General features: G+C 51.7%; 1 protein-coding gene across 1 annotated transcript in view; it reads right to left on the bottom strand.

The window, feature by feature from the left end:
* The window catches only part of ADAMTS2 (ADAM metallopeptidase with thrombospondin type 1 motif 2), a 236,971-nt gene that overhangs the window by 29,171 nt on the left and 184,571 nt on the right, over positions 1–23,229 (bottom strand). Inside the window, exons 5-10 of the mRNA XM_050794432.1 lie at positions 21,349–21,505; positions 17,463–17,568; positions 16,717–16,860; positions 16,162–16,294; positions 14,754–14,867; positions 751–896 (exon numbers count right to left, since the gene is read on the bottom strand). Of these exons, the coding sequence (XP_050650389.1) occupies positions 751–896; positions 14,754–14,867; positions 16,162–16,294; positions 16,717–16,860; positions 17,463–17,568; positions 21,349–21,505 (800 nt within the window). The remainder of the gene's footprint in view (positions 1–750; positions 897–14,753; positions 14,868–16,161; positions 16,295–16,716; positions 16,861–17,462; positions 17,569–21,348; positions 21,506–23,229) is intronic.

The following is a 23,229-nucleotide window of genomic DNA, read 5'->3' as shown; positions in this document are numbered from 1 at the left end:
CGGAGTAACGCTGATGTCTGCGGAGGGTTCTCCCTCCGCCCCAGCCCCGCCAGGACGCTCCCTGGGTGAGGCCGGAGTGAGCGTTCAGGCAGGAGGAGGCAGGCAGAGGAGGAGGGAGAGGAGGGTGTGGATAAGAAAGTGGCTGTGGGCCGAGGAGGTAGCATGGGCCCAGGAGACATTTACAGGGTGTGTGGGGTGAGGTGGCAGGAATGAGAAGGGGCAAGAGGACAGCACAGGGCATGGGGCCTGCGTGACGGGCGGGGGTGGGCTGTGGCTGGGCATGGGGACGCAGCTGGCATGGGCCAGCTCCACAGGCTGTCCCTCCCCTGGACAGCCAGACACTGATGACAAGTCCCGACCCTGCCCTCACCTGGCTGCAAACAGCTGCCCAGGGGCTGGCATCTGGGGGCCTGAGAGACCACCCCCCTTTACCCCCATTTTCCGCAGCTCGGTCCTACCTCCTCTCCTCCATGCCCGTGGCCAGGAGAGACAGAGTAAACCTGTCTAGAGTGGGCTGCAGGCAGGTGGGCTGCAGGTCCAGTCCGGGGCAAGGGGTAAGAGGCAGAGCTAAGCGTCCCCTGAGCCGTGGCCCCCTCCCAGGTAGGGTGAGGCGGGCAGGGCAGCCTGCCCTGCACCTCTCCAGAACTGGTGGGCAGCCATAGGGCCCTCCCGGACAGGGCTGGCTGGAGAGGGTCTCCTGGACCCTCAGCTGCCACTCAGGAAGGCCAGGGGAACGTGGGGCCAACTCACTGTGGGTTGTCGCACTGGCGGGTCCGGAACTTCACGCCGGTGCCACAGGTACGCGAGCAGGAGCCAAACGGACTCCAAGCGCCCCAGTTGCCGTCCCGTTTGAGGATGTCGGGCGTCAGCCAGATGCAGTGTCCTTTAAAGCAATGCTGAAAGATAGGAAGCCAGTGGCTCCACTCGCCCTCACACCGGGCCGCTCCGCAGCCTGCAGTGCCTGGGACACATCCTGGCCTGGCGCGGGGGAACAGGGGGAGCTCACCCTCCCTGCCCCTAGATGCTCAGAGCCCCTGAAAGACAGGCCTCAGCCGCCAGAGGCAATAAGAGGCACAGTGAGGGGCCGGCCTGCCCTGCCTCCCGCTTGCTGACCCACCCTCCTGCCTTCCAGCAGCTCTGTGTCCCCTTAGCCGGAACCTGCACCACACTACGTCGCCAGGATAGATGCCTCCTGGGTGCCCACACGCAGCCCGTTTCTAAAGATACCACTGGCGTATCAGGCCAGTGACTGCGAGACATACAAGGTTTATTTAAGTAAAAAAGGCAATTTAGAGGAAATACTATGGAAAAGAGGGACAAGTAATATGCCGACATGGTAAAAACCGGGAATAAAGTCCAACGCTGGCATGTAGGAAAAACAATTTCACAACTTCATCTGATCACAGTGCTCCCATTCCTCTAGGTCTAGGGGGAGGAAGCGTCTATAGTTTAGGGGACACGCTTTAAGAAGAAGATTGCAAAATTAAAGAATTAAATTAGGTGCAAAATGGATTATTGACTTGAAATGAGAAAATACATCACACAAAAACGTTTTAAAACTGACAATCACCACAAACAACCAAAAAACAGAGAACAATGATAGAACTTTTCCTTCAGTTCTGACTGCGTACTGTTTTTTTTTTTTTTTTTTTTTTTTTTTGAGACGGAGTCTCGCTCTGTCGCCCAGGCTGGAGTGCAATGACTATCTCGGCTCACTGCAAGCTCCGCCTCCCGGGTTCAAGCAATTCTCCTGCCTCAGCCTCCCGAGTAGCTGGGATTACAGGTGCCGCCACCATGCCCAGCTAATTTTTGCATTTTTTTTTTTTTTAGTAGACACAGGGTTTTGCCACATTGGCCAGGCAGGTCTCAAACTCCTGACCTCAGGTGATCCACCCGCCTTGGCCTCCCAAAGTGCTGGGATTACAGGTGTGAGCCACCATGCCCGACCGACTGCATACTCTTTAACCCTTCTTTGTATAACCTAATTTTGTAGCACTGTTTCCACAAAGAGAACAGAAAGAGAACGCAGCCATTCCTTAGCAAACTCTTCTCAGCAAACCATTCCTCAGTAAATTCTTTCTGTAAAAGGGCCAGAGAGTAACTATTGTAGACTTTGCAGGCTATATAATCTCTGTTGCAATTAATCAACTCTGCCATCAGAGTTTGAAAGCAGCTGTAGACAACCTGTAAATGAATGGACATGGTTGTGTTCCAATAAAACTTTATTTATAAAAAGAGGCAGCAAATAGAAACTTTGAATGGAAGTGTAAGGAGGTTGGTGAGCCCTCTCCCCAGTAACCAATGAAAATTAGTTTATAAAAAGCAACAATTTAAAGTCTTTGGAAATTGTGCTAAGGTCTATACAATAAATGAAGAAGCATTTTTTTTTCAAGAAAATCTATTAAATCTTGGTAAGAAAAGCAAAAGTCTATGGCATTCGAGCCACAACCCTCCCCCATTCCTTCCCCAGCTCAGTGTGACAAGGCTTTACTGCCAGGAAGACGGGGCTCCCTCTACTCCAAGCTCCCAGTCTGAGGCTACAGTTTCATACTGAGAGAGCCAGGCCACTGGCGTCACCCCTCCCAACTCTGTTGCAGTCTATTTCTGGTGGGATGGCCAAGAGGCCTGGGGCCCCCTTCCCCTATCCAGGCCCCACTCATAGGGCAGAAGCTCTGCTCCAGGTACAGCAGGCCAAGAATAGTGGACCTGATAGCACCCTCCCCAGATTGCTTGTAGGGCAGAGGTTCCATGTTGAAAGGGGCAAGCCCAGAAGACTAGGGGTACCATTCCCATCTAGTGAGTAGTTTGTAGGCCAGGAATATCACTCTGGGAGAAGCAGGCCACTGACCCTGCTCCTAGCTCTCGTGCAGGGGTGCAGGGGTCTGCCCAGACAGAGAGTCAGAACAGAAGGCTTCATAGCTCTCCCTAATGGGACTGACTCGGATCTGAAACAGAGCATGGAGGATGTTCATGTCTCAGGGCACTGTCAAAAAAACAGGGGTCTTAGCAGTGAGCAATTAAGAGGAGGCCAATGGTCCTAATAGCAACAAACAAAATGGTAAACCAACTACAGGTTGAGTATCCCTTATCTGAAATGCTCGGAACCAGAAGTGTTTGGAACCAGAAGTGTTTCGGATTTCAGATTTTCAGATTAAGGATGCTCAACCTGTAGAAGTTAAATAGACAGAACCAGGGACAAAGACAGTTAAGAGCCCTCCTGAAGCCCTCAGATACTGGCAACACCCTGCTCCTGTGAAAGGTCTAGAATTTAATTAGGTCATATTGTAGAGCAAGTTATACACCTCAGGACATTGTCAAAAACAATACAGCAATCAGTCGCACTAGCAGTTAGTAGCAGCTAGCAGTTAGTGGAAGGCCAACAGTTGGGTGTGATAGCAATAAAGGCAGAATGACCAGAAGCTTAATGGAAAGATCTGGGAAAGAGATAGTCAAAGAGAGCCTGGCTAATGCCACTGTCCCAGGGGGTTAGGAGCAGGGTGCAGTCAGGGTGACTGTGCATATGACCAAGGCTGTGACCTCTGGGGAGCAGTATCAGTGGCTGCACACTGCAGGGGAAATAAGCTTCATTGAAACAGCAGGACCAGGTCACAAAATCCACAAGCAAACAGTAGCAACAAGGCCTGGGGGATCATTCTCCACAGTTTCTTCAGTGTATTATCTAAAGTTTCCAGTTTTCAAGGAAACATTCTGAGCCATGAAAAGAAAAAAGAAAGTGTGACCCACCCACAGGAAATTCAGCAGGTGACAGAAACTACCTCTCCGGAGGCCCAGATGTCCGACTTCGCAGAGAAGATTTCAAAGCAGCTATAATAAATGTGTTTAAACAATAAAAGGAAATCATGCCTAAAGAACTAAAGGAGAGTCCAGGAATGACGTGTCACCAAATGAAGAATCTCAGTAAAGAGATAGAAATTATAAAAAGAACTGAATAGAGGCCGAGTGCAGTGGCTCACACCTGTAATCCCAGCACTTTGGGAGGCTGAGGTGGGCAGATCACCTGAGGTCAGGAGTTCTAGACCAGCCTGGCCAACATAGTGAAACCCTGTCTCTATTAAAAATACAAAAATTAGCCGGGCGTGGTGGCACATCCTGTAATCCCAGCTACTCGGGAGGCTGAGACAGGAGAATCTCTTGAACCCGGGAGGTGGAGGTTGCAGTGAGCTGAGATTGTGCCACTGCACTCCAGCCTGGGTAACAGAGACTCTGTCTGGGAAAAAAAAAAAAAAGAGGAAGCAGAAGAAGAAGAAGAACTAAATAGAAATTCTGGAGGTGAATAGTACAAGAACTTAAAAAATAAATTAATTAGCTCACTGAATGGTAGATTTGAGCTGGCAGAAGATGCAGTCACTGAACTTGAATACAGATTAATCAAAACCATGCAATCTAAAGAGCAGAGAGAAAAAGAATGAAGAAAAATGAACAAAGCCTCTGAGGAACATGGAAGGCCATTAAGTACAATAAAAAATGCATAGTAGAAGTACCAGAAGAAGACACAGAGAAAGAAGCAGAAAATATTTTTTTAAAAAGGCTCAAAACATCCAAAATGTGATGAAAAACATTAACTTACATATCTAAGAAATGCAATTAAATTCAAGTGGGGTAAATGCAAAGAGGTCCACACCTAGACACACCATAGTTAAAATGTTGAAATTAGACAAAGATGAAGAGAAAATACTGAACATTGAACGGTTCATGATATACAGGGAAATCACGATAAAATTAACAACTCACTTTTAATCAGAAATAATGAAGGCCAGAGGCAGTAATGTCAACCAAGAAGGCTTAATTCTGCAAAACTCTCTCTCATAAATAAAAGTGAAATAAAGATATTCCCGGATAAACAAAAACTGAAAGAATTCATTGCTAGCAGACCTGCCATGTAAGAATGCTGAAGGAAGTTCTTCAGGCTGAAAGCAAGTAACACCAGAGAATAATTCAAATCCCCATGGAAACCAAAAAAAGCACTGGAAATGGACAAACTTCTACAAAGATACAAACTACCAAAGCTGAATTAAGAAGGTATAGAAAATCTGAATAGACCTAAACAAGAGATTGAATGAGTAACATAAAAACTCCACAAACAAATGCCCAGGCCCAGATGGCTTCACCAGTGAATTCCACCAATTAGAATGTAAAGAAATCTAAACATTTTTTAAAAATTGATACCAATCCTTCATAAACTCTTCCAAAAAACATAAAAGGATTCCCAACACATTCCCTGAGGCTAGTATTACCCTGATACCAAAATCAGACAGACATCACACAAAAAAGAAAACTACAGATCAATATCTCTTATAAGTATAAACATAAAAATTCTTAACAAAATATCAGCAAACAGAATCCAAGAGCGTATTCCAATATGGATGTCTTCCTTTCCAATACAGATGTCTTTTATTTCCTTTTCTTGCCTACTTGTCCTGGCTAGAACGTCCACCACAATGCTGAATAGAAGTAGCATGACCAAACGTCTTTGTCTTGTTAATGATCATAGGGGGCTACGGTTTGAGCATTGGTTTGTGTCCCCTCCAAAATTAGAAACTTGATTCCTAACGAGACAGTTTTAAGAGGTGGAGCCTTAAGGAGATCATTAGGCCATGAAGGTTCCGTCATCCTGGATGCGATTAGTAGCCTTATAAAAGGCCAGAGGTAGCTAGCTAGGCCCCTTTTTGCCCTTTAGTCTCTTCTGACATGAGGACGAATAGCCATTAAGCACATGAAAAGCAATGGAACAGATTTTTTGTGTGTGTGACAGTGAGCTCAGCAACAGAAAGGAATGCAGTGCTGTTGCACACTACAACAGGGATGAGCCCTGGGAACGTTATGCCAAGTGAAAGAGGCCAGGCGCAAAATGTCGCGTGTTGTATGATTCCATCGATATGAAATGTCCAGAATTAGAAAATCTATAAAGACAACAAGAGGATGAGTGCCTATCTGGAGCTGGCCGAGAGTAGGATGGATTGGGGTGACTACGAAGGGGTTTGGAACTTTCCAGAGTGACAAAAATGTTCCAACATTTGCTTGTTGTATGATTGTAAAACTCTATGAATACACTGAAAATCACTGAATTGTACACTCTGTTTTATTTATTTTTGAGATGAAGTTTTGCTCTTGCTACCCAGGCTGGAGTGCAGTGGCGTGATCTCGGCTCACTGCAACCTCCGCTTCCCGGGTTCAAGCGATTCTCCTGCCTCAGCCTCCTGAGTAGCTGGGATTATAGGTGCCTACCACCACGCCCGGCTAATTTTTTTTGTATTTTTAGTAGGGATAGGGTTTCACCATATTGGCCAGGCTGGTCTCGAACTCCTGACCTCAGGTCATCCACCTGCCTCAACCCCCCCAAAGTGTTGGGATTACAGGTGTGAGCCACTGCACCCGGCCTGTATACTTTAAAAAGTGAATTTAAATATAGATCTCACCTTATTAAAGCTGTTAGAGAAAAAAACCAATACCAACCAAAGAGGCAGCAGATGGAGTTGGCCAACACTTGCCCTGGCATATTGAGGGAAATTCTTTTTTTTTTTTAAAAAAAGATCAATACTTGAAAGAAGTTATGGGTGATGCCATCTGAACATTTAGGATGATCAGATTTGGAGGAGGTGCTCTCTGGTTTCCGTCCTTGATGTGGATTTCAGGGCATTTCAAGTTTTCTCTGTGGGAGCTGGCCTTTAAGACACTCTTTGGATGAGCAATGCTCGGTAACAGTTGCTGTGGATGCCTCACTGTTGTGGCAGCATTTGCAGCTTCCTGGCGTCTTTGATGTTGTCAACATTTCAGGTCAAATCAGAAAGATGTCTGAACCATTTTCCTATGTGTTCATCAGATTCCCTCCTCTTCATTAATGAGGCTGTCAAATGCTCCAAGAGCCTGCTAACTTCTTTGATATGTGTCTCTTCCTCCTAATGAGCGACTGCTTTTGGTTTGATATAAAACCTTTCTTTTTTTGGTGACAATGAGCTTTTTGAAGCCAGAGTTATTTTTTTTTTCCTTGCTCATTTTCTACTACTTTAGTTTCATATTCCATTAATTTTTATCTGAATTTTCTTTCCTTTCTAATAAATAAATTTGAAAATGATAAAAGGTATATTTTATACATATATCCAAATCAGAGTCTGTCATTTCTTCCTTATTTTATGGAAACATTCCCAAGCCACTTTCCAAATGGAAGTGAAAACGGTGCATTCAGACGTAATCAACATTTTTGCATTGTGTTTTCATTGAGGTTTCTCTTCTGTCTTTGAAATTTTTTAGAGCCCTTCATTTATTGTCATCCATATGTTGTGAGGCTAGGCCAACTTTTATTTATTTATGTTTTAATTATTTTATTTATTTTCTTGAGACAGAGTCTCACTCTGTCGTCCAGCCTGGAGTGCATTGGCGTGATCTTGACTCACTGCAACCTCCACCTCCTGGGTTCAAGTGATTCTCCTGCCTCAGCCTCCCCAGTAGCTGGGACTACAGGCATGCGCCACCACGTCTGGCTAATTTTTGTATTTTTAGTAGAGATGGGGTTTCACCATGTTGGCCAGGCTATCGAACTCCTGACCTCAGGTGATCCGCCCACCTTGGCCTCCCAAAGTGTCGGATTACAGGTGTGAGCCACCACACATGGCCTAGGCCAGCTTTTAGACAAGTAGACCATCCTGTTACACTTGGCTTTTCTAAAGAAATATCCATGTTGGATCTGTGTTTAAAGTACTCCGTCTATAAAACAAACCCAAAACGAAAACAAAATACTGTTCATACAGAAGTAGTCACAACCTCAGGTACCGCTGAGGCACCTTTTTCTCCAAAGATCTGAGGAAACAGCCAGCACACAGCCCATATTCTGCAATGACCCAGGTGAGTTGGCACAGCGGTGTGGCAAGTATTTCTGGAAGCTACTATCACACCTGGACAGACACAATAATTTAACTCTACTTGTAAGAGACAGAATCATGGCAATAAGCCAAAAAAATGCCCTCAATCCATTTTCTCTGTAGTCAAAGCAGCAAAATGCCCAAGGCCGTTCTAATGCCACCCACGGGAGAAGAGGTACATCAGTGAGAAGCAGGAATGAAGACAGAAGTGCTCTTAATCAAATATGGTTAAAATATCTTAGTTTTGCAAAATTTACAAAACCATATGACCACGTGAACACATGGCTTGGCCTCTCCCAGGGCCTTGGAAGGGGCTCAGGTGAGCCAGGGGCCCTGAAGCATCATGAACTTCATGGTAAATCGACTTCTGCTTCCTCCTCAAAGCCCCTCCATGGCTCCCCTCTTGCAGCAGGACCAAGCCCTGTGGCTGGCATCAAAGACTCGGTACGACTGGCCTCTACTTACCCCTCAGGGTCGCCTGCCCCAGCACATCAGCACTGCAGCGCTGACTGCTCTGAACAGACCCCACTCTCTTCCTTCCCTGCCCCGTGCACACATCCATCTCCTCAACACACACCTGGCGCAGTAGACCCCGTGCTGTGCCACCCAGATCCCTCTTCAGGACCAAGTCATTGATTCCTCAAACTGGAGCATGTGGTCTGCTCATGGCTCACAGCTGAGTTCTTTTCCAGGAACAGCCCCCAGACCAAAGTCATGTCCCTTTCCTGGGGACAGCCATAGCCAGTGACCGGTCAGGGTTGGGGTTCAAACGTTGCTTCAGTTGGGCCAACTCTGAAAGGCTCCAGAGCTGCACGTGGTACTGGCTGAGCCCTCTGCTGAGGTCGCATCCCTGTGCAGTGCCTCAGTCTCCCCACGGCGCTGGCCCTGAGAGTGCACCCTGGAACTTCTACCATCAGGTCTCTGTGTCTGAGGTCGTTTCTGGGGACCCGTACTCCTGTGTCCACGCCTGAGCTGCTCCCCTCCCGTGCTTCCTTCCTGGTCCTCTTTGCTTGGACAAGCCCTGCCTAGCGCCCGTTTTTCCCCACATTTTCCCTTCCTTGCTAGCAAAGGCCCCTCACTCTCATGCCTTGCTAAAACCCTCCCAGGCCTGCCTTTGTGGCAGTCTGAGCCACATGGGGACTGCAGAGGCTGCTACTCTGTGGAGGGAGATACTGTGGGCAGGCGGTCAAGGGCTCCTCCCATCAGGCTGGGCCAACAGGAACCGACTGGGGTCAGGCAGCCCTGGCTCCCGGCCACTGGGGGTCCTAACCGTCTCCTTCCTGGGCACCGTTACCTCATCTCTTGCCCCAAAGCCTCCCCTCACTCGAGCTTTGGGGAGGGGAACAACCCAGAGAAATGCTGGCTGGCGTTCCCCTCAGCCAGTGGTGCAGGTGGGGCTTGCAGGCGAGAAGGGGCCCAGGTAGGGTAGTGCCGTGGCCTGAGTGCGTGTGTCCCCTCAGATTCATATGGTGAAGCCCTGACCCCTAGTGTGGTGGACTTTGAGAAGTGTTAGGTAATGGCCCTCATGAGTAGGATTGACATCCTCATGAGAAGAGACGTAAGAGAGGTGACCTCTCTCCCTGCCATGTGAGACCACGGGCACATGGCAAGCCAGGAAGAGGGTCCTCCCAGAAACCAACCTTGCTGGCACCCAGACCTTGGATTTCCCAGCCTCCAGGACTGCGAAGAACAAGGCTCCGTTGTGTACGTCACCAGCCTGTGGTATTTCTGTTAGGGCAGCCAAAGCTGTGGAAGATGGAGTGGGTGAGCTGTCCTGGCACCGCTGGAGGCTGCGGCTGGGGCAGACTCTGAATCACTGGTGGCCGCAGGAACCAGGAGCCAGGAGGATGGAAGGAGCCACATAGCGGTTCCCCTGTCCCAACTGGGCAAGCCGGTGCCTAACCTGGAAATGGAAGCTGGGCATGACCACTCAGGGCAGCCCCCCAGGATCTGCCGTGTGGGGGACCACCCCTGGGGAAGACCTGGATACAAATGTGTAGAAAGGAACAGGAAGACAAAGCAATGCAGAAAGAGAAAAAATCACCCTCATTTCCGCCACGCAGATGTCACTCCTCTAATAGGCTGGCTGATTTCCTCCTGGACAGCTATGAGCACTGAACAGTGTGATAACCCTGCGTGAAGAGTTCATCCTCTGATCTCCTCAGTGTGATGACCCTGCGTGAAGAGCTCATCCTCTGATCTCCTCAGTGTGATGACCCTGCGTGAAGAGTTCATCCTCTGATCTCATCCTCAGATGTGTGATGACCCTGCGTGAAGAGTGTGATGACCCTGCATCATCCTCTGATCTCCTCAGTGTGATGACCCTGCGTGAAGAGTTCATCCTCTGATCTCCTCAGTGTGATGACCCTGCGTGAAGTTCATCCTCTGATCTCCTCAGTGATGACCCTGCGTGAAGAGTTCATCCTCTGATCTCCTCAGTGTGATGACCCGTGAAGAGTTCATCCTCTGATCTCCTCAGTGTGATGACCCTGCGTGAAGAGTTCATGATCTCCTCAGTGTGAACCCTGAGTTCATCCTCTGATCTCCTCAGTGTGATGACCCTGCATGAAGAGTGTCATCCTCTGATCTCCTCAGTGTGATGACCCTGCATGAAGAGTTTCATCCTCTGATCTCCTCAGTGTGATGACCCTGCGTGGAGTTTCATCCTCTGATCTCAGTGTGAAGAGCTGAAGAGTTCATCCTCTGATCTCCTCAGTGTGATGACCCTGCGTGATATTCTCTGATCCCTGTGTGATGACCCTGCGTGAAGAGTTCATCCTCTGATCTCCTCAGTGTGATGACCCTGCATGAAGAGTGTCATCCTCTGATCTCCTCAGTGTGATGACCCTGCGTGAAGAGTTTGAAGAATCTGATCTCCTCAGTGTGATGACCCTGCGTGAAGAGTTCATCCTCTGATCTCCTCAGTGTGATGACCCTGCGTGAAGAGTTCATCCTCTGATCTCCTCAGTGTGATGATCCTGCGTGAAGAGTTCATCCTCTGATCTCCTCAGTGTGATGACCCTGCGTGAAGAGTTCATCCTCTGATCTCCTCAGTGTGATGACCCTGCGTGAAGAGTTCATCCTCTGATCTCCTCAGTGTGATGACCCTGCATGAAGAGTTCATCCTCTGATCTCCTCAGTGTGATGACCCTGCGTGAAGAGTTAATCCTTTGATCTCCTCGTGTGAAGAGTTATCCTCCTTGTGATAACCCTGTGAAGTGTTCTCTGATGATGATCCTGCGTGAAGAGCTCATCCTCTGATCTCAGTGTGATAACCCTGCGTGAAGAGTTTATCCTCTGATCTCCTCAGTGTGATGACCCTCCTCAGTGTGATGACCCTCCATGAAGAGTTCATCTCTGATCTCCTCAGTGTGATGACCCAAGAGTTGTTCCTCAGAAAAGAAATCCGTTCCTCAATGATCCTGCGTGAAGAGCTCATCCTCTGATCTCAGTGTGATAACCCTGTGTGAAGAGTTTATCCTCTGATCTCCTCAGTGTGATGACCCTCCATGAAGAGTTCATCTCTGATCTCTCACTCATTGTTAGAAAAGAAACCGTTTAATGTTGTTGACATGTTTTATAACCATATGCTTAAGTGCCTGCAAATATTCCATCCACTAGAGAGACTTCAACATTTAAAGGGAAAGGTTATGTGTGCTGAGTGAATTTGGAGCCCGTCATATGGGGAAATGAATGAATGAATGAATGAATCTAGAGCTGAGCAGATATGTAGCTTCCTCAGCCTAATCCTCTGGCCTATTGCCTTTTTTTTTTTTAAACCCAAAGGGAATGAGCCCACCTCTCCACTCTCAGCCAAACCAGCCAAACCAGCCTGTCCAACACAGTTCCATGGAAAGGCTCCCCTCCTCCCTGCCCCCACCCCACCCCTCCTACTGAGCAACCTGGCCCCATCTCTCACTACCCCAGTCCTCTGCTTCATCTCACGGAGGCCAAGGCTCTGAACCCGCAGGCACCGCAGCATCCCTGCCTCCCCGTGCACACGGGTCCAGGGCAGGCAGTGGATGGGCCAAGCAGCCGCACAGAAGAGGGTGAGGGCAGATCACCTGCGGGCTCTGTGGCTTCTCTCCCAGCCACCTCCGTGTCTAGAATCTAGAGACAGATCTTCTCTCTCTAGGAAATGGTGGCAGCAGGAAACTGGGTGAACAGAGGTATAATGAGGCAACGGAGGCCAAGAGGAGAGTGAGGTGCTGGGACAGCCAGCAGGAGCTCCCAGTCAGCGGCCTCCTGCAGAGCCTGAGCTCTCCACAGCCCTCTGCTGGGTGTCTGGGGATGCAGACGGACAGCTCTGTCCCAGAGCCACTTTCAGCAGGCAACCTGCCATTTCTCCAGCCCGGCCAGGCTTTGCCTTGCTCTCTTCTCTCTCTCCTTCCCCTTTGGCTCCCCTTGCAGGGAAGGGTGGGAGAGAAGATGATTGCTTTCCAGACGTAAAATCACAGTGCGAGAGAACGGTGATGCATAGAACAGGGAAACATCCAGACCCACATTCAGGGATTCTGACAGCTGCCCAGAGGAGCCCCTCCTCCACGTTCCCCTAACACCCCACACTGAATCCTGATCTAGGTCAGTTTCAACCTGTGCTCCTCGGGAACCAGGGGAGGCTGAGCAGAGCTCCAGCTCTGCCCCTCAGTCAGCACAACTATTCTTTATACATAAAAGGCAATTTCACTTACTGAGCTAAATGCGGAGGATCCTACCACCAAAATGAGTGAAGGGCTGCAGACAGGTCAGTGGTCTCCGTGAGGAGGGGACACTTTGGTTGCATCTGCTCCCTGTCCTCACCAGACCTCCCCCACCCCGTTTCTACCTTGCAGGAGAAGCAGGGGGCAATCAGCTGGGGTGCAGGCCAGCCACACACACACATGTGGGGGCCCCACCTGCTCCTGCTCCTGCTCCTGGCCAGCATGCCTGTGCAGGGCCTGCCTCCCATTCCCTGTGCCTCCTCCCTGCCTGGGGCAGGTGGGGTGGGCAGGGAGCCATGCTTAGCTGGTCTTGTTCTCCAACTCAGCTTTCCGCAAGCACCCCTGGGGTCACGGCAGATGTTCTGCCCTGCTCCTTCTGCTGAGGTCCTGTGGGAAGGGGACTAGCTGGGTGGTTCTCGCCTCACCAGGCCCCCAGTGAGTTACCAACAACTCTAACCCTTCATTAAATCTGGGCACATCTTAAAAACACCAATTCCCAGGTCTTCAAACAAAACCTTATACACGAATGTTCACAGCGGCATGACTCACAAGGGCCAAAAGGTGGAAACCACCCAAATGTCCCTCCATGGAGATAACGGATACACCAAATGTGGCACATCCACACAACGGGAGGTTATTCAGCGATCGAGAGGAATGGAAAGCGGACAGATGCCACAAGGATGACCCTTGGAAACATTTTGCTGAATGAAGTGAGTCAGATACAAAAAGCCACATATGTATGATTCCATTTATATGAAATTCCGGAATAGGCAACTCAACAGAGACAGAAAGCAGACTGGTGCTAGCCAGGGGATGGGGCGAGGAGGGAAGGGAGGAGTGACTGATAAATGAAGCTTCCTTTTTGCAGTGATGAAAAGCTCTGGGACCGGGCGGTGGTGATGGTTGCCCGACACTGCGAATGTACTAAATGCCACCGAATTGTGCACTTCATTTTTATTTTTAGTTTTTGAGACAGGGTCTTGCTCTGTCATCCAGACTGGAGTGCAATGACGCAATCTCAGCTCACTGCAACCTCCGCCTCCCGGGCTCAAGCGATTTTCATGCCTCAGCCTCCTGAGTAGCTGGGATTACAGGCACCAACCACTGCGTCCGGCTAATTTTTGTATTTTTAGTAGAGATGGGATTTTGCCATATTACCCAGACGGGTCTTGAACTTCTGACCTCAGGCGATCCACCCGCCTCGGCCTCCCAAAGTGCTGGGATAACAGGCATGAGCCACCATGCCCGGCCTGAGCTGTGTACTTTAAAGTGGTTCAGATAGTGAATTTTATGTGAATTTTACCATAGTTTAAAAAAGAACACCCAAAACAATTATTGGATCCTGCCCCCAACAAAAGTCTTCAGGGATGGGCCTGGGAATTTGTTTCTTTCAGAAGCTCCACCAGGGACGAAAATTAGGTGGCTGGCCCAGTCCCGAGCCAAAGACTTCCATCAAGGAGCCACAGGTCCAGACAGTTTGGGGGCGTTCCAGGCCTGGCTGGGATGTGCACCGGTGTCCACGCCCCACTCCCTGCCCCCACCGCAGGGCCGGGGTGGTCTCAGTGGGGCTGAGCCTTCCCGGGCATGGATCCAGGCTTAGCTCATTTGCATATGCCAGCCCCCTAGCAACTAACTGGCAGAGGAGGGGGTGTGTGATTTCATCTGAACCAATGAGAATCAGGTCTGGAGTTCTGGGAGGACCATGGGGAAGAAGCCCTTCTTTCAAGAGTCACCAGAGGGTGGGAAGTGGGCCTGGGGCAGCCATCAAGTGACCTTGAAGGACAGCGTGCCCAGCGAGGGACAAACAACGAGATCCTGGGGATGGAGAGGTTAAGCCTCATGCTGGGCCCGAGGACTCCAATGCTGGCCTCGAAGGTGACCCACAGTGCCCAGGGGTGACCAAAGGCTGCCAGGACCCCAGAAATTACTCCTTAGAGGGGGATTCCTGAGTGGGGGGCATGAAGCACTGTGAGGAGCTCTCAGATGCCAGGTGTGCTCCGCACAGGGTGGAGGAAGCTCTGGCGTATAGCGTGTGAGGGGTAATTAGAAAGGGGAGAGGAGAGGGCACCAGAGGTCCCCTGAGAGGGCCCCCCACCTCCACTTCAGGGCCTGTCCCTGGCGACCTGGGCACCTAAGATTCCTGGCCTCTGCACTGCTGCCCTTGATCCTGCCTCACCTTGCCAGGTGCACACATCGTCCCGTCCAAGGGGGGCCCCTTCTTGGTCTTGCAGAAGTAGGGGTTGTCCGGGTGGCTGCACCACAGCTGCTTGCAGGGGTCGAAGGTCCGGAACTGGAAGACAGAACCACAGCTTGCCAGGCCCTCCCGCCTCAGGGACCTCCCAGGGGTGCCACCCGCCCCCCGGGTCCTGTAACCTGAGATGCCCCAGTGGGACTGGCCCGTGATGGGCCTGTGTGGCTGGTGGGTGTCATGATTCTGGGGCGGTGAGGACCTTGCCTGTACAGCATGGGGGCTGCAGCATCCCTGGACGCGGCTGGGCCTCTCTGCCTCCAGCCCTTGGAGGCTGCACACCTCAGGGGGCCTGGCAGGCAGCTGGGCCCTATGTGCCCGCCTGAGGCTAAGAGGGTCCCTTTTGACCCTTTTTTGCTGTGGATTCCCCTCCTAAACCCAGGTGAAGCCCTGCCCCCACCCCACAGGCCTGCCCCCTCTGCAGCCTCGGCCTACCCCGGACTTCACAGTCCGCTTGCCTGGCCTTTCTGCTTCCTGTCCTGTTAGCACTTCCCGCAGGACAGCCCTGAGGGATCAGCTGAAACTCAGCCGCGGCCCTGAGGCTCCCCTACTCAAGCCTTTCCAGAGCCCCCCATTGACATGAGAATCGAGTCCACCGAGCTCCTTAGGGAGTCCTGGAAGGAGTTAGCCCTCCTGCATTGGTACTTGACTCCACCACTTGCTCGCTGTGTGGACTCAGGCAGGTTACCTAGCCTCTCTGGGCCTCCGTTTCCTCATCTGTAAAATGGGACTACTTTGCTTTTTTCCTTCATGAAGCAGAGGCGAGCATGAAGACGCTCACAGACACTGAAGCTCCCCCGCACGGCCTCCATGCTGATGGCCGGTTCCTCTGACGGCTCAGCCCTGGCACTCAGCCCTGGAGAGCATCGAGTGCTCCTGTGCCTGCCACGCTCTCCTCCAGGCCTCTGTGTCCGTGGCCCTCCCTTCCTGAATGCCCTCTCCTTCTGCTGAGCCTGCAGGCCTCCCTTCTTCCTTGGGAGCCCTCCTGACCTCTGCAGGCTGACACAAAGGCCTTGTCAGGCTCTCACTGCCCCTGGCTGACACCCTGGTCACAGCCCTGTCACCCATGTGCTTCCTGCCTAGGACCGTCTGGGCCTGCCAGGTGGGCTCAGGGTGCCTAGCACGTGGGAAGTGGTGGGTGCAGAGGGAGAGGCTGCCACTCTGGAGGGCTGCTCTGCGCTCCCCACGCCGGGCCCATCCTCACACTGTCCCAGGAGTTGCCCCAACACCAGCACACCCGCCGCCGATCCTCACACTGTCCCAGGAGTTGCCCCAACACCAGCACACCTCCCCCCAGGTCTGGGAGGGGACCCCGCTGCAGGGCTGCCACACTCACCGCTGTGCACATCATGTAACCCAGGCCGAAGTCAAAGCGGCACTGCTCGTTCATGGAGTAGTGCAGCCCTGGGAGCTGGGGCAGTGCCGGCCAGTCGTGGGCGAAGGGGTCATCCCGCAGGCAGTCATAGGAGCTGTGGGGGACACACGAGACCGCAAGCAGCGTTCAGCATGGCTGACCATCCAGCCCTGGAGGCAGCTGAGGCCCCTGCTGGAGCTGCCACGGCAGCCCTACCTGCACATCCCGGCCCCTGGCTGTGCTGCCTCAGTTTCCCTGCTGCATCTCTTGTCCTTGGTGTAAGATACCAGGACCTGGCTTGCACAGACCCCAGGGTAGCTGCCTTGCCTACTTGCCATTCAAGGACAGGCCCCTGACAACGGGTTCTCCTCCAGACACCAGGCTCCTCTCACAGGTGTGCCCTCTCTCCTCCCTGCACACAAGGCTAGAGGACCTGAGGTCGGAGGGCTCTGGCTCCGGTGCATGGGGACTTGCACCCTCCCAGAGCCGAGCCCAGGGACTGAGGGGTCGCCCTCGGAGGACAGGGGTGGTACTCACTGCAAGTAGCGGCTCAGCTCCTGCTGGCTGCAGCGGGACCAATGGAAGCGGTGGAAGGCGGCCTGCACCAGGGGCGCCATGATGCTGCCCAGCCGTACCTCGTCGCCGCAGCGGTTGCCCTGCCCGTCGTGCTCCATGCCCAGCCTGCGAGGGGTGAGGCAGCTGGCTGAATCCTATTGGCACACGGGCCTGCCAGTCCCACCCCGCCCCGATGATAGGAGGGAGCCCCATCTTTCCCCCACGGGCTTCCCCTGACCTTGGCCCACCCTGAGCCGGGTGGCACCAACCTGCTGCACTTCGAAAGCTGAGGCACTCTGGGGAGAGAGTGTCCAGCGGGTAGTCCCCAGGTATCCTGTCCCCAGGAGGGGCATGCACACCTGGGCGGAACCATGGCTTCCCTGCCTCCAGCTTTCTGGGCGAGCCACCCTCCAAACCTCCGAGCCTCCTCTACAACATGGGGTAGAGCCCACCCTGCCTGGGGGCTTGGATGGGATAATGCGGCAAGGCCCCAGCTCTAGCTGGCCCAGAGCACCTGCTCAGTCTGCAGGTGAGCCCTTCCTCCTTTGATTGTTTCCTTCAGCAGACAGTGGGCCTTGGGCCAGCACTGCCCAGCGCTGGGAAGACAGGAGACCACGCCCCAAGTGGCTTTCACACAGGGTGTGTCCCTCTTAAGGCACAGAGGAGAAGTGGGCAGCCAGGGCTGGGGATCCTAGGGAGGCCCCTGTGTGCCCCGCCCTTCCACTTACACGTGGCCAGTCTCATGGGCCACCACGAAAGCTGAGGAGAAGCCGTCCTCGTGGTTCAGGGTGCAGCTGCGGACCGGGTGGCACATGCCGGTGACAGGAGCATAGCCTGGGAGGAGACAAGAGGCGGCTCTAGACGCTGCCATAGACTGGATGGGAAGGTGAGGCCTGGCCCAACTCCCAGGCGCTGCTTCTCCTCAAGGCCCCAGTGCCTCCTGTTCCACAGGTAACTACCCCCAGCTGGCACAGCTCAGAAGACACCATAGCAGACACCTCATAGCCTGTGACATCTGGCTGACAGCAGGCCCCCAGCCCATCACCACACAAGCCCCGTGGCCGTTCTGCCTGCAACAGCTACACTGCAGCTGGGGCCCTCTGCTTAGTCAGATGTCACCTCCTATGGCTTGTCTGACACCTGACAGTTTCCTGCCTGCCGTTCTCTTTCACGCCACCTGCCCCTGCTCACTGCCTGCCTCACTGAGCGGCCCCTGAGCAGCACCTGCTTCCACACCTCTCTCTGCTAGAGGCATCCTGCCCCTCATCTGCCTGGCATCACACCCTCCAAGCCCACCTCCTCTGGGGGATGTTTCCTGGGTCTCCCCGTGTTTCTCTGGGGTCCTTGAGAACCCAGCTAAACCTGTTTCCATAATGCCGCAGAAGGCTGCAAAGCTGTTCAGCCCATGTGCCACACTGGCCTGCAGAATCTCCCAGAGGGGCCTGGCTGGTGTGGACTGAGAGGCCAGAGCCACCGCAGAAGATGAGACCAGTGGCCTACGACGGCCCAGGGCCAGGGGGAGGGTGGCAGAAGTTCATGACGCTGAGACCCCACGTCAAACTGAGGAAGACAGATAATGAGGCCGATTCATTTCCCCAGCCCTTGTCTCAGCAGAGGGAGGCGGCTCGGACAAAATAGAGAAGTGCATACAGGGATATGGGTGCCACGTGAGGTCTCTACTTGTACCCCTGGGAGTCTTCCTAGAGGCCTGCCAAGCACGGAGCCCTGACTTTCAGAAGCCCAACCTGCCCTCACTCCTGCCACGCCCCAGGGAGAGACCCTGAGGCCACGCGGTCCACGGAGAAGGGGAGGGTCACCGGGATCCTGGGTGAGCTGGCGGTGTATGCCCCTAAAAATGGAAGTGTGGCGATCTAACCCTTGTCTTTTCCCGTTGTAATAAATAGGGAAATCTGCATTTTTTGCTCTGAAGATTTTGAGACGAGTGTTGAGTCTGTGTGCCGGAGTGGAACGTTGCCATCTCCTCTTTGTCCTTTGTGTGCAAGGCTTGCAGATGCATCTGCCTCGTGGGAGGCTTTTCATTCATCCTACTTAGCATTACAGGAGCCTGCGACATTTGAAAGCGCATCTTTATGTTTTTCTTTGTTTTCTTCCCTCTTATTTTACTGTGCGGCTGTTTTCTCCATCCGGAAACTTATCATATAGAGTGTGCCTCCTCGATGGAGGAAATGTCTCCTAACTTTTCTCTCATGTTCATCTTTTCGTCTTTTGCTCCCATTGGGAGATGCCCTTGACTTTTCATTTCAGCTTTCGACTTTTTTTTTAAGATAGGGTTTCACTGTGTCACCCAGGCTGGAGTATAGTGGCATGATCTTGGCTCACTGCAACCTCCGCCTCCCGGGTTCAAGCGATTCTCCTGCCTCAACCTCCCGAGTAGCTATGACTACAGGCGCCTGCCACCACGCCTGGCTAATTTTTGTATTTTTAGTAGAGACGGGATTTCACCATGTTGGCCAGGATGGTCTCGATCTCCTGACCTCGTGATCTGCCAGCCTTGGCCTCCCAAAGTGCTGGGATTACAGGCATGAGCCACTGTGCCCGGTCTAGCTTTCAAATTTTTTACTTTCCCCATCCTATCCATAATTTTATACAAATGCTTTGTTGTTCTCTAATTCTTCATAGAAACCTCCTCTGGGTTTATGGATGTATTTTCTCAAACATTCTGGGAATACTACTTTTAAAAACCTGCTTTTCTTGTCTCTAAATTATCTCTGTTTTCTCTAGAGCCAGTTTTTAAACTTTTTGTTTTGTTTTACATCTTGGTCCGTCTTTTTCATGCTGTAATGATTTCTTGTGTTTTGGGTGTTAAAAAAATATCTGGTAACCCCTGGGTGTCCTTTCATATTTTTTTTTTTTTTTTTGAGACAGTCTCATACTCTGCTGCCCAGGCTGGAGTGCAGTAGCACAATCTCGGCTCACTGCAACCTCTGCCTCCTGGGTTCTAGCGATTCTCCTGCCTCAGTCTCCTGAGTAGCTGGGATTACAGGCGCCCGCCACTACACTGGTTAATTTTTGTATTTTTAGTAGAGACGAGGTTTCACCATGTTGGCCAGGCTGGTCATGAACTCCTGACGTCAAGTGATCCGCCTGCCTCGGCCTCCCAAAGTGCTGGGATTACAGGAGTGAGCCACCGCACCCGGTCAGTTTCACATTTTTAAATGAGTGATCCGGTCACTTAATATAAAAGCTGTGTTGGTTTCCTCTCCTGGGGGATAGCTCTGCTCCCCATTAGTGCCCTCACCAAGACAAAAGAGCCAAGCGCACCTTCATCACGTGGTTGGGGCAACCCCTGGCTGCACTGCGTTCGAGGGCGAGCTATCCACTCCTCACCCAGACATGGCAGCTTCAGTCTTTTCAAGTTAACTAGCTATTAGCTATGTCTTGATATCTCATTGTGGTTTTCTTCTGTTTCCTTTTTTTTTTTAAGACAAGGCCTTGCTCTGTTGCCCAAGCTGGAGTGCAGTGGTGCAATCATAGCTCACCTCCTGGGCTCAAACAATCCTCCCACCTCAGACTCCCGAGTGGCTGGGACTACAGGCATCCAGCACCATGCCCAGTCTCATTGTTTCAATTGCATTTTTCCAATGTCTGCTGAGGCTGAGTGCCTTTTCATACGTTTATTGCTCATTCATATTTTGTTAAGAGCCTCAAAAGAGTCTCCTGCCCACTTTCCGACTGGATTGTCTTTATTATCCTTACTATTATTGTAGGCGTTCTTCATATACTTCAGATATCAGTCCTTTTTCATAAATATTTCCCCCAGTGGATTAGCAGTGCCTTTAATGCGCAAACTTTTAAAATGTGCTACTATTTATCAGTTTTTTCCATTGAGTTTGTGGGTTTTTTTGAGACGGAGTCTCGCTCTGTCGCCCAGGCTGGAGTCAGTGGCGCTATCTCGGCTCACTGCAAGCTCCGCCTCCCGGGTTCCCGCCATTCTCCTGCCTCAGCCTCCCGAGTAGCTGGGACCACAGGCGCCGCCACCACGCCCGGCTAATTTTTTGGTTTTTTTTTAGAGATGGGGTTTCACCGTGTTAGCCAGGATGGTCTCAATCTCCTGACCTCGCGGTCCGCCCGCCTCGGCCTCCCAAAGTGCTGAGATTATAGGTGTGAGCCACCGTGCCCGGCCTATTTTTTTTTTTTTTTTTGTCTCTGTTTAAAAAAAATGTCTCTTACTCCAAGAACACGGAGCCGCCGCCTGTGTCATCTGCTTTCGGTATTTTGCGTTTCTTATTTAGACCTAAAATCCATGTGAGATGCTCTCCGTCTACAGAGTGAGTGGAGGTGACAGGCCTCCTTTCTTTCCAAATTGGCCCCACACCATTTGTTAGACTGTTTTCCTCCTCTTCTCTGAAATGTCACTTTTGTGTCACAAAAGTGTCCCTGTACACATAGGTCCAATTCAGGACACCGGATTCTGTTCTAATGTGTATTTGTCTGTCCGTGCACTGCCCCACACCCTCACCCAGCTAAGGTGGCCACAGCCTTCCTTGCCCTGACACTCTTCCCTGGGCTGGGCCAAGGCTCCCAGGGCCCCCTGCACGGCCAGGGGCTTATTTCCATTTCACGCCTCTGTGGCCCTGCGTGGGTGAGGCTCACCTTGCATGCCAGAGGGCCCAAAGTCCTGCCGCGTGAGGAAGATGGCGTGATCGTGGTATTCATCGTGGTCTGTGTCCGGCTTCTGCTGGAGGTAGGCCCAGCGGCAGACATTCTCCAGGCTCTGAGAGGGGTTCCCGATCTCGATGAGGCTCATGGACTGCAGGGGGATGGAGAGAAATGGAAGAGAGGGGTTGGCGCCTGGTGGCCCAGTAGCGGGCCGAGCAGTCTGCAGTGTTGACAGACCCCATCCACTGGGAATCTGGTCCACGTGGTACAAAGGCCCGGCCCGGTCACTCTCGGGACCTGTTCCCACTGGGCTCCATTCTTCGACATGGAAGAAAAGGTTCCCCAGTCACACTCACCTGCATGAGTTTCCACACAAAGTCACCGCAGTTTTCAGGTGAGATGCGGAAGCCAAGCTCTAGGTCATCTAAGGCCTCGCATAGTCCCTCCGTGACCCCATTTCCAGAAGTCCTGTGTTTGTTCTGTGAGGCACCTGTTCCGTGCAAGGCCTCCACAGACGGCAAATGCCATGTGGACCTCACCCCAAAGAGCTCACAGTCCTGGGAGGGTCCGTGGCAGGGGAGGTGGAAATCCCAGTGTGGTGTGCAAGGCCAGAGGAAGCGGGCGATCACTTTATATGTTCCGCCCACGTGAAGGTACTTGCAGAAACCAACGCAGGGCAGGAAAAGAAACTGCAACTGACATATTCGGTTGGTGTAAAGGTAATCGCGGTTTTGCCATTAAAAGTAATGTCAAGGACTTTGGCACCAAACTAATAGAAAAACAGCTGTATCAAGAACAGGGGCATACACAGATGATTCCCACAGGAACCACACACGGGAAACCACTGGGAACCATCCCATTCCATTTTGTATCATGACATACGCCTGACAGCCAGGGTGGCCTTGGAACCATGCGTCCTGCACACCCTCTCTGCACCGTGACATTCGCAGGCACTCTCATTTAGACTTCAGGACGAAGAAAGCTGTCCTGGACAGGAAACTGAGACTCAGAGAAGTTAAGCAGCTTGCCCGCGTCACGAAACTAGGAAGTAGAAGAATTGAGATCGGATCCAAAGAAGCCTGAAACCAAAATCTATACTCAACTCAGCGCCCTAAAGTTCCTCCTTAAATAAGACGTGTACAGTGTCGTTTCAAAAGCGAGGCTTCTGTGAGCGGCGCCCTTCCTTTTTTCCTCCACAATCCTCACAGCATCGTTTTGGTTTCTGTTCTCACCATAGACTCCAAACACCGAAGTAGTTCCCTCCAAGAGAACCAGCAGTCCCTCTGAGTCCTGGGTGTGTTCCTTTCCCCTTTAAGGACTTATCTGGCCATAAAATAGAGATGTGCATTCCTTGGTAGCTATGTATGCAAGTGTTTTTTCTCTTGCATAAATATATCTCTTGCATAAATATAAGTAGAACCACATATTTCTCTTTGTGTGTATAAATAACAAAAAGTTAGCCAAGCGCAGTGGCACACACCTGTAATCCCAGCACTTTGGGAGGCTGAGGTGGGAGGATCACCTGAGGTCAGGAGTTTGAGACCAGCCTGGCCAACATGGTGAAAACCTGTCTCTACTAAAAATGCAAAAATTAGTCTGGCTTGATGGCGTAATCCCAGCAACCTGAGAGGCTGAAGCAGGAGAATCGCTTGAAGCTGGGAGGCGGAGGTTGCAGTGAGCTGAGATTTCACCACTGCCCTCCAGCCTGGGCAACAGAGTGAGACTCCATCACAAAACAAAACAAAACAAAACAAAACAACACAAAACAAAACAAACACCAAAGGGCATTGTTAGCAAACCAGTTAGTTCCAGAAGAGTCCGGCCAGAAAGCCATGCCCCAATATCAGGCCCAGAGGCAGGAATGAGGCCATCGGG

Source organism: Macaca thibetana, chromosome 6 (assembly GCF_024542745.1).
Source record: "Macaca thibetana thibetana isolate TM-01 chromosome 6, ASM2454274v1, whole genome shotgun sequence".
NCBI lineage: Eukaryota > Metazoa > Chordata > Mammalia > Primates > Cercopithecidae > Macaca > Macaca thibetana.
This window is presented reverse-complemented; position numbering and strand designations above follow the sequence as displayed.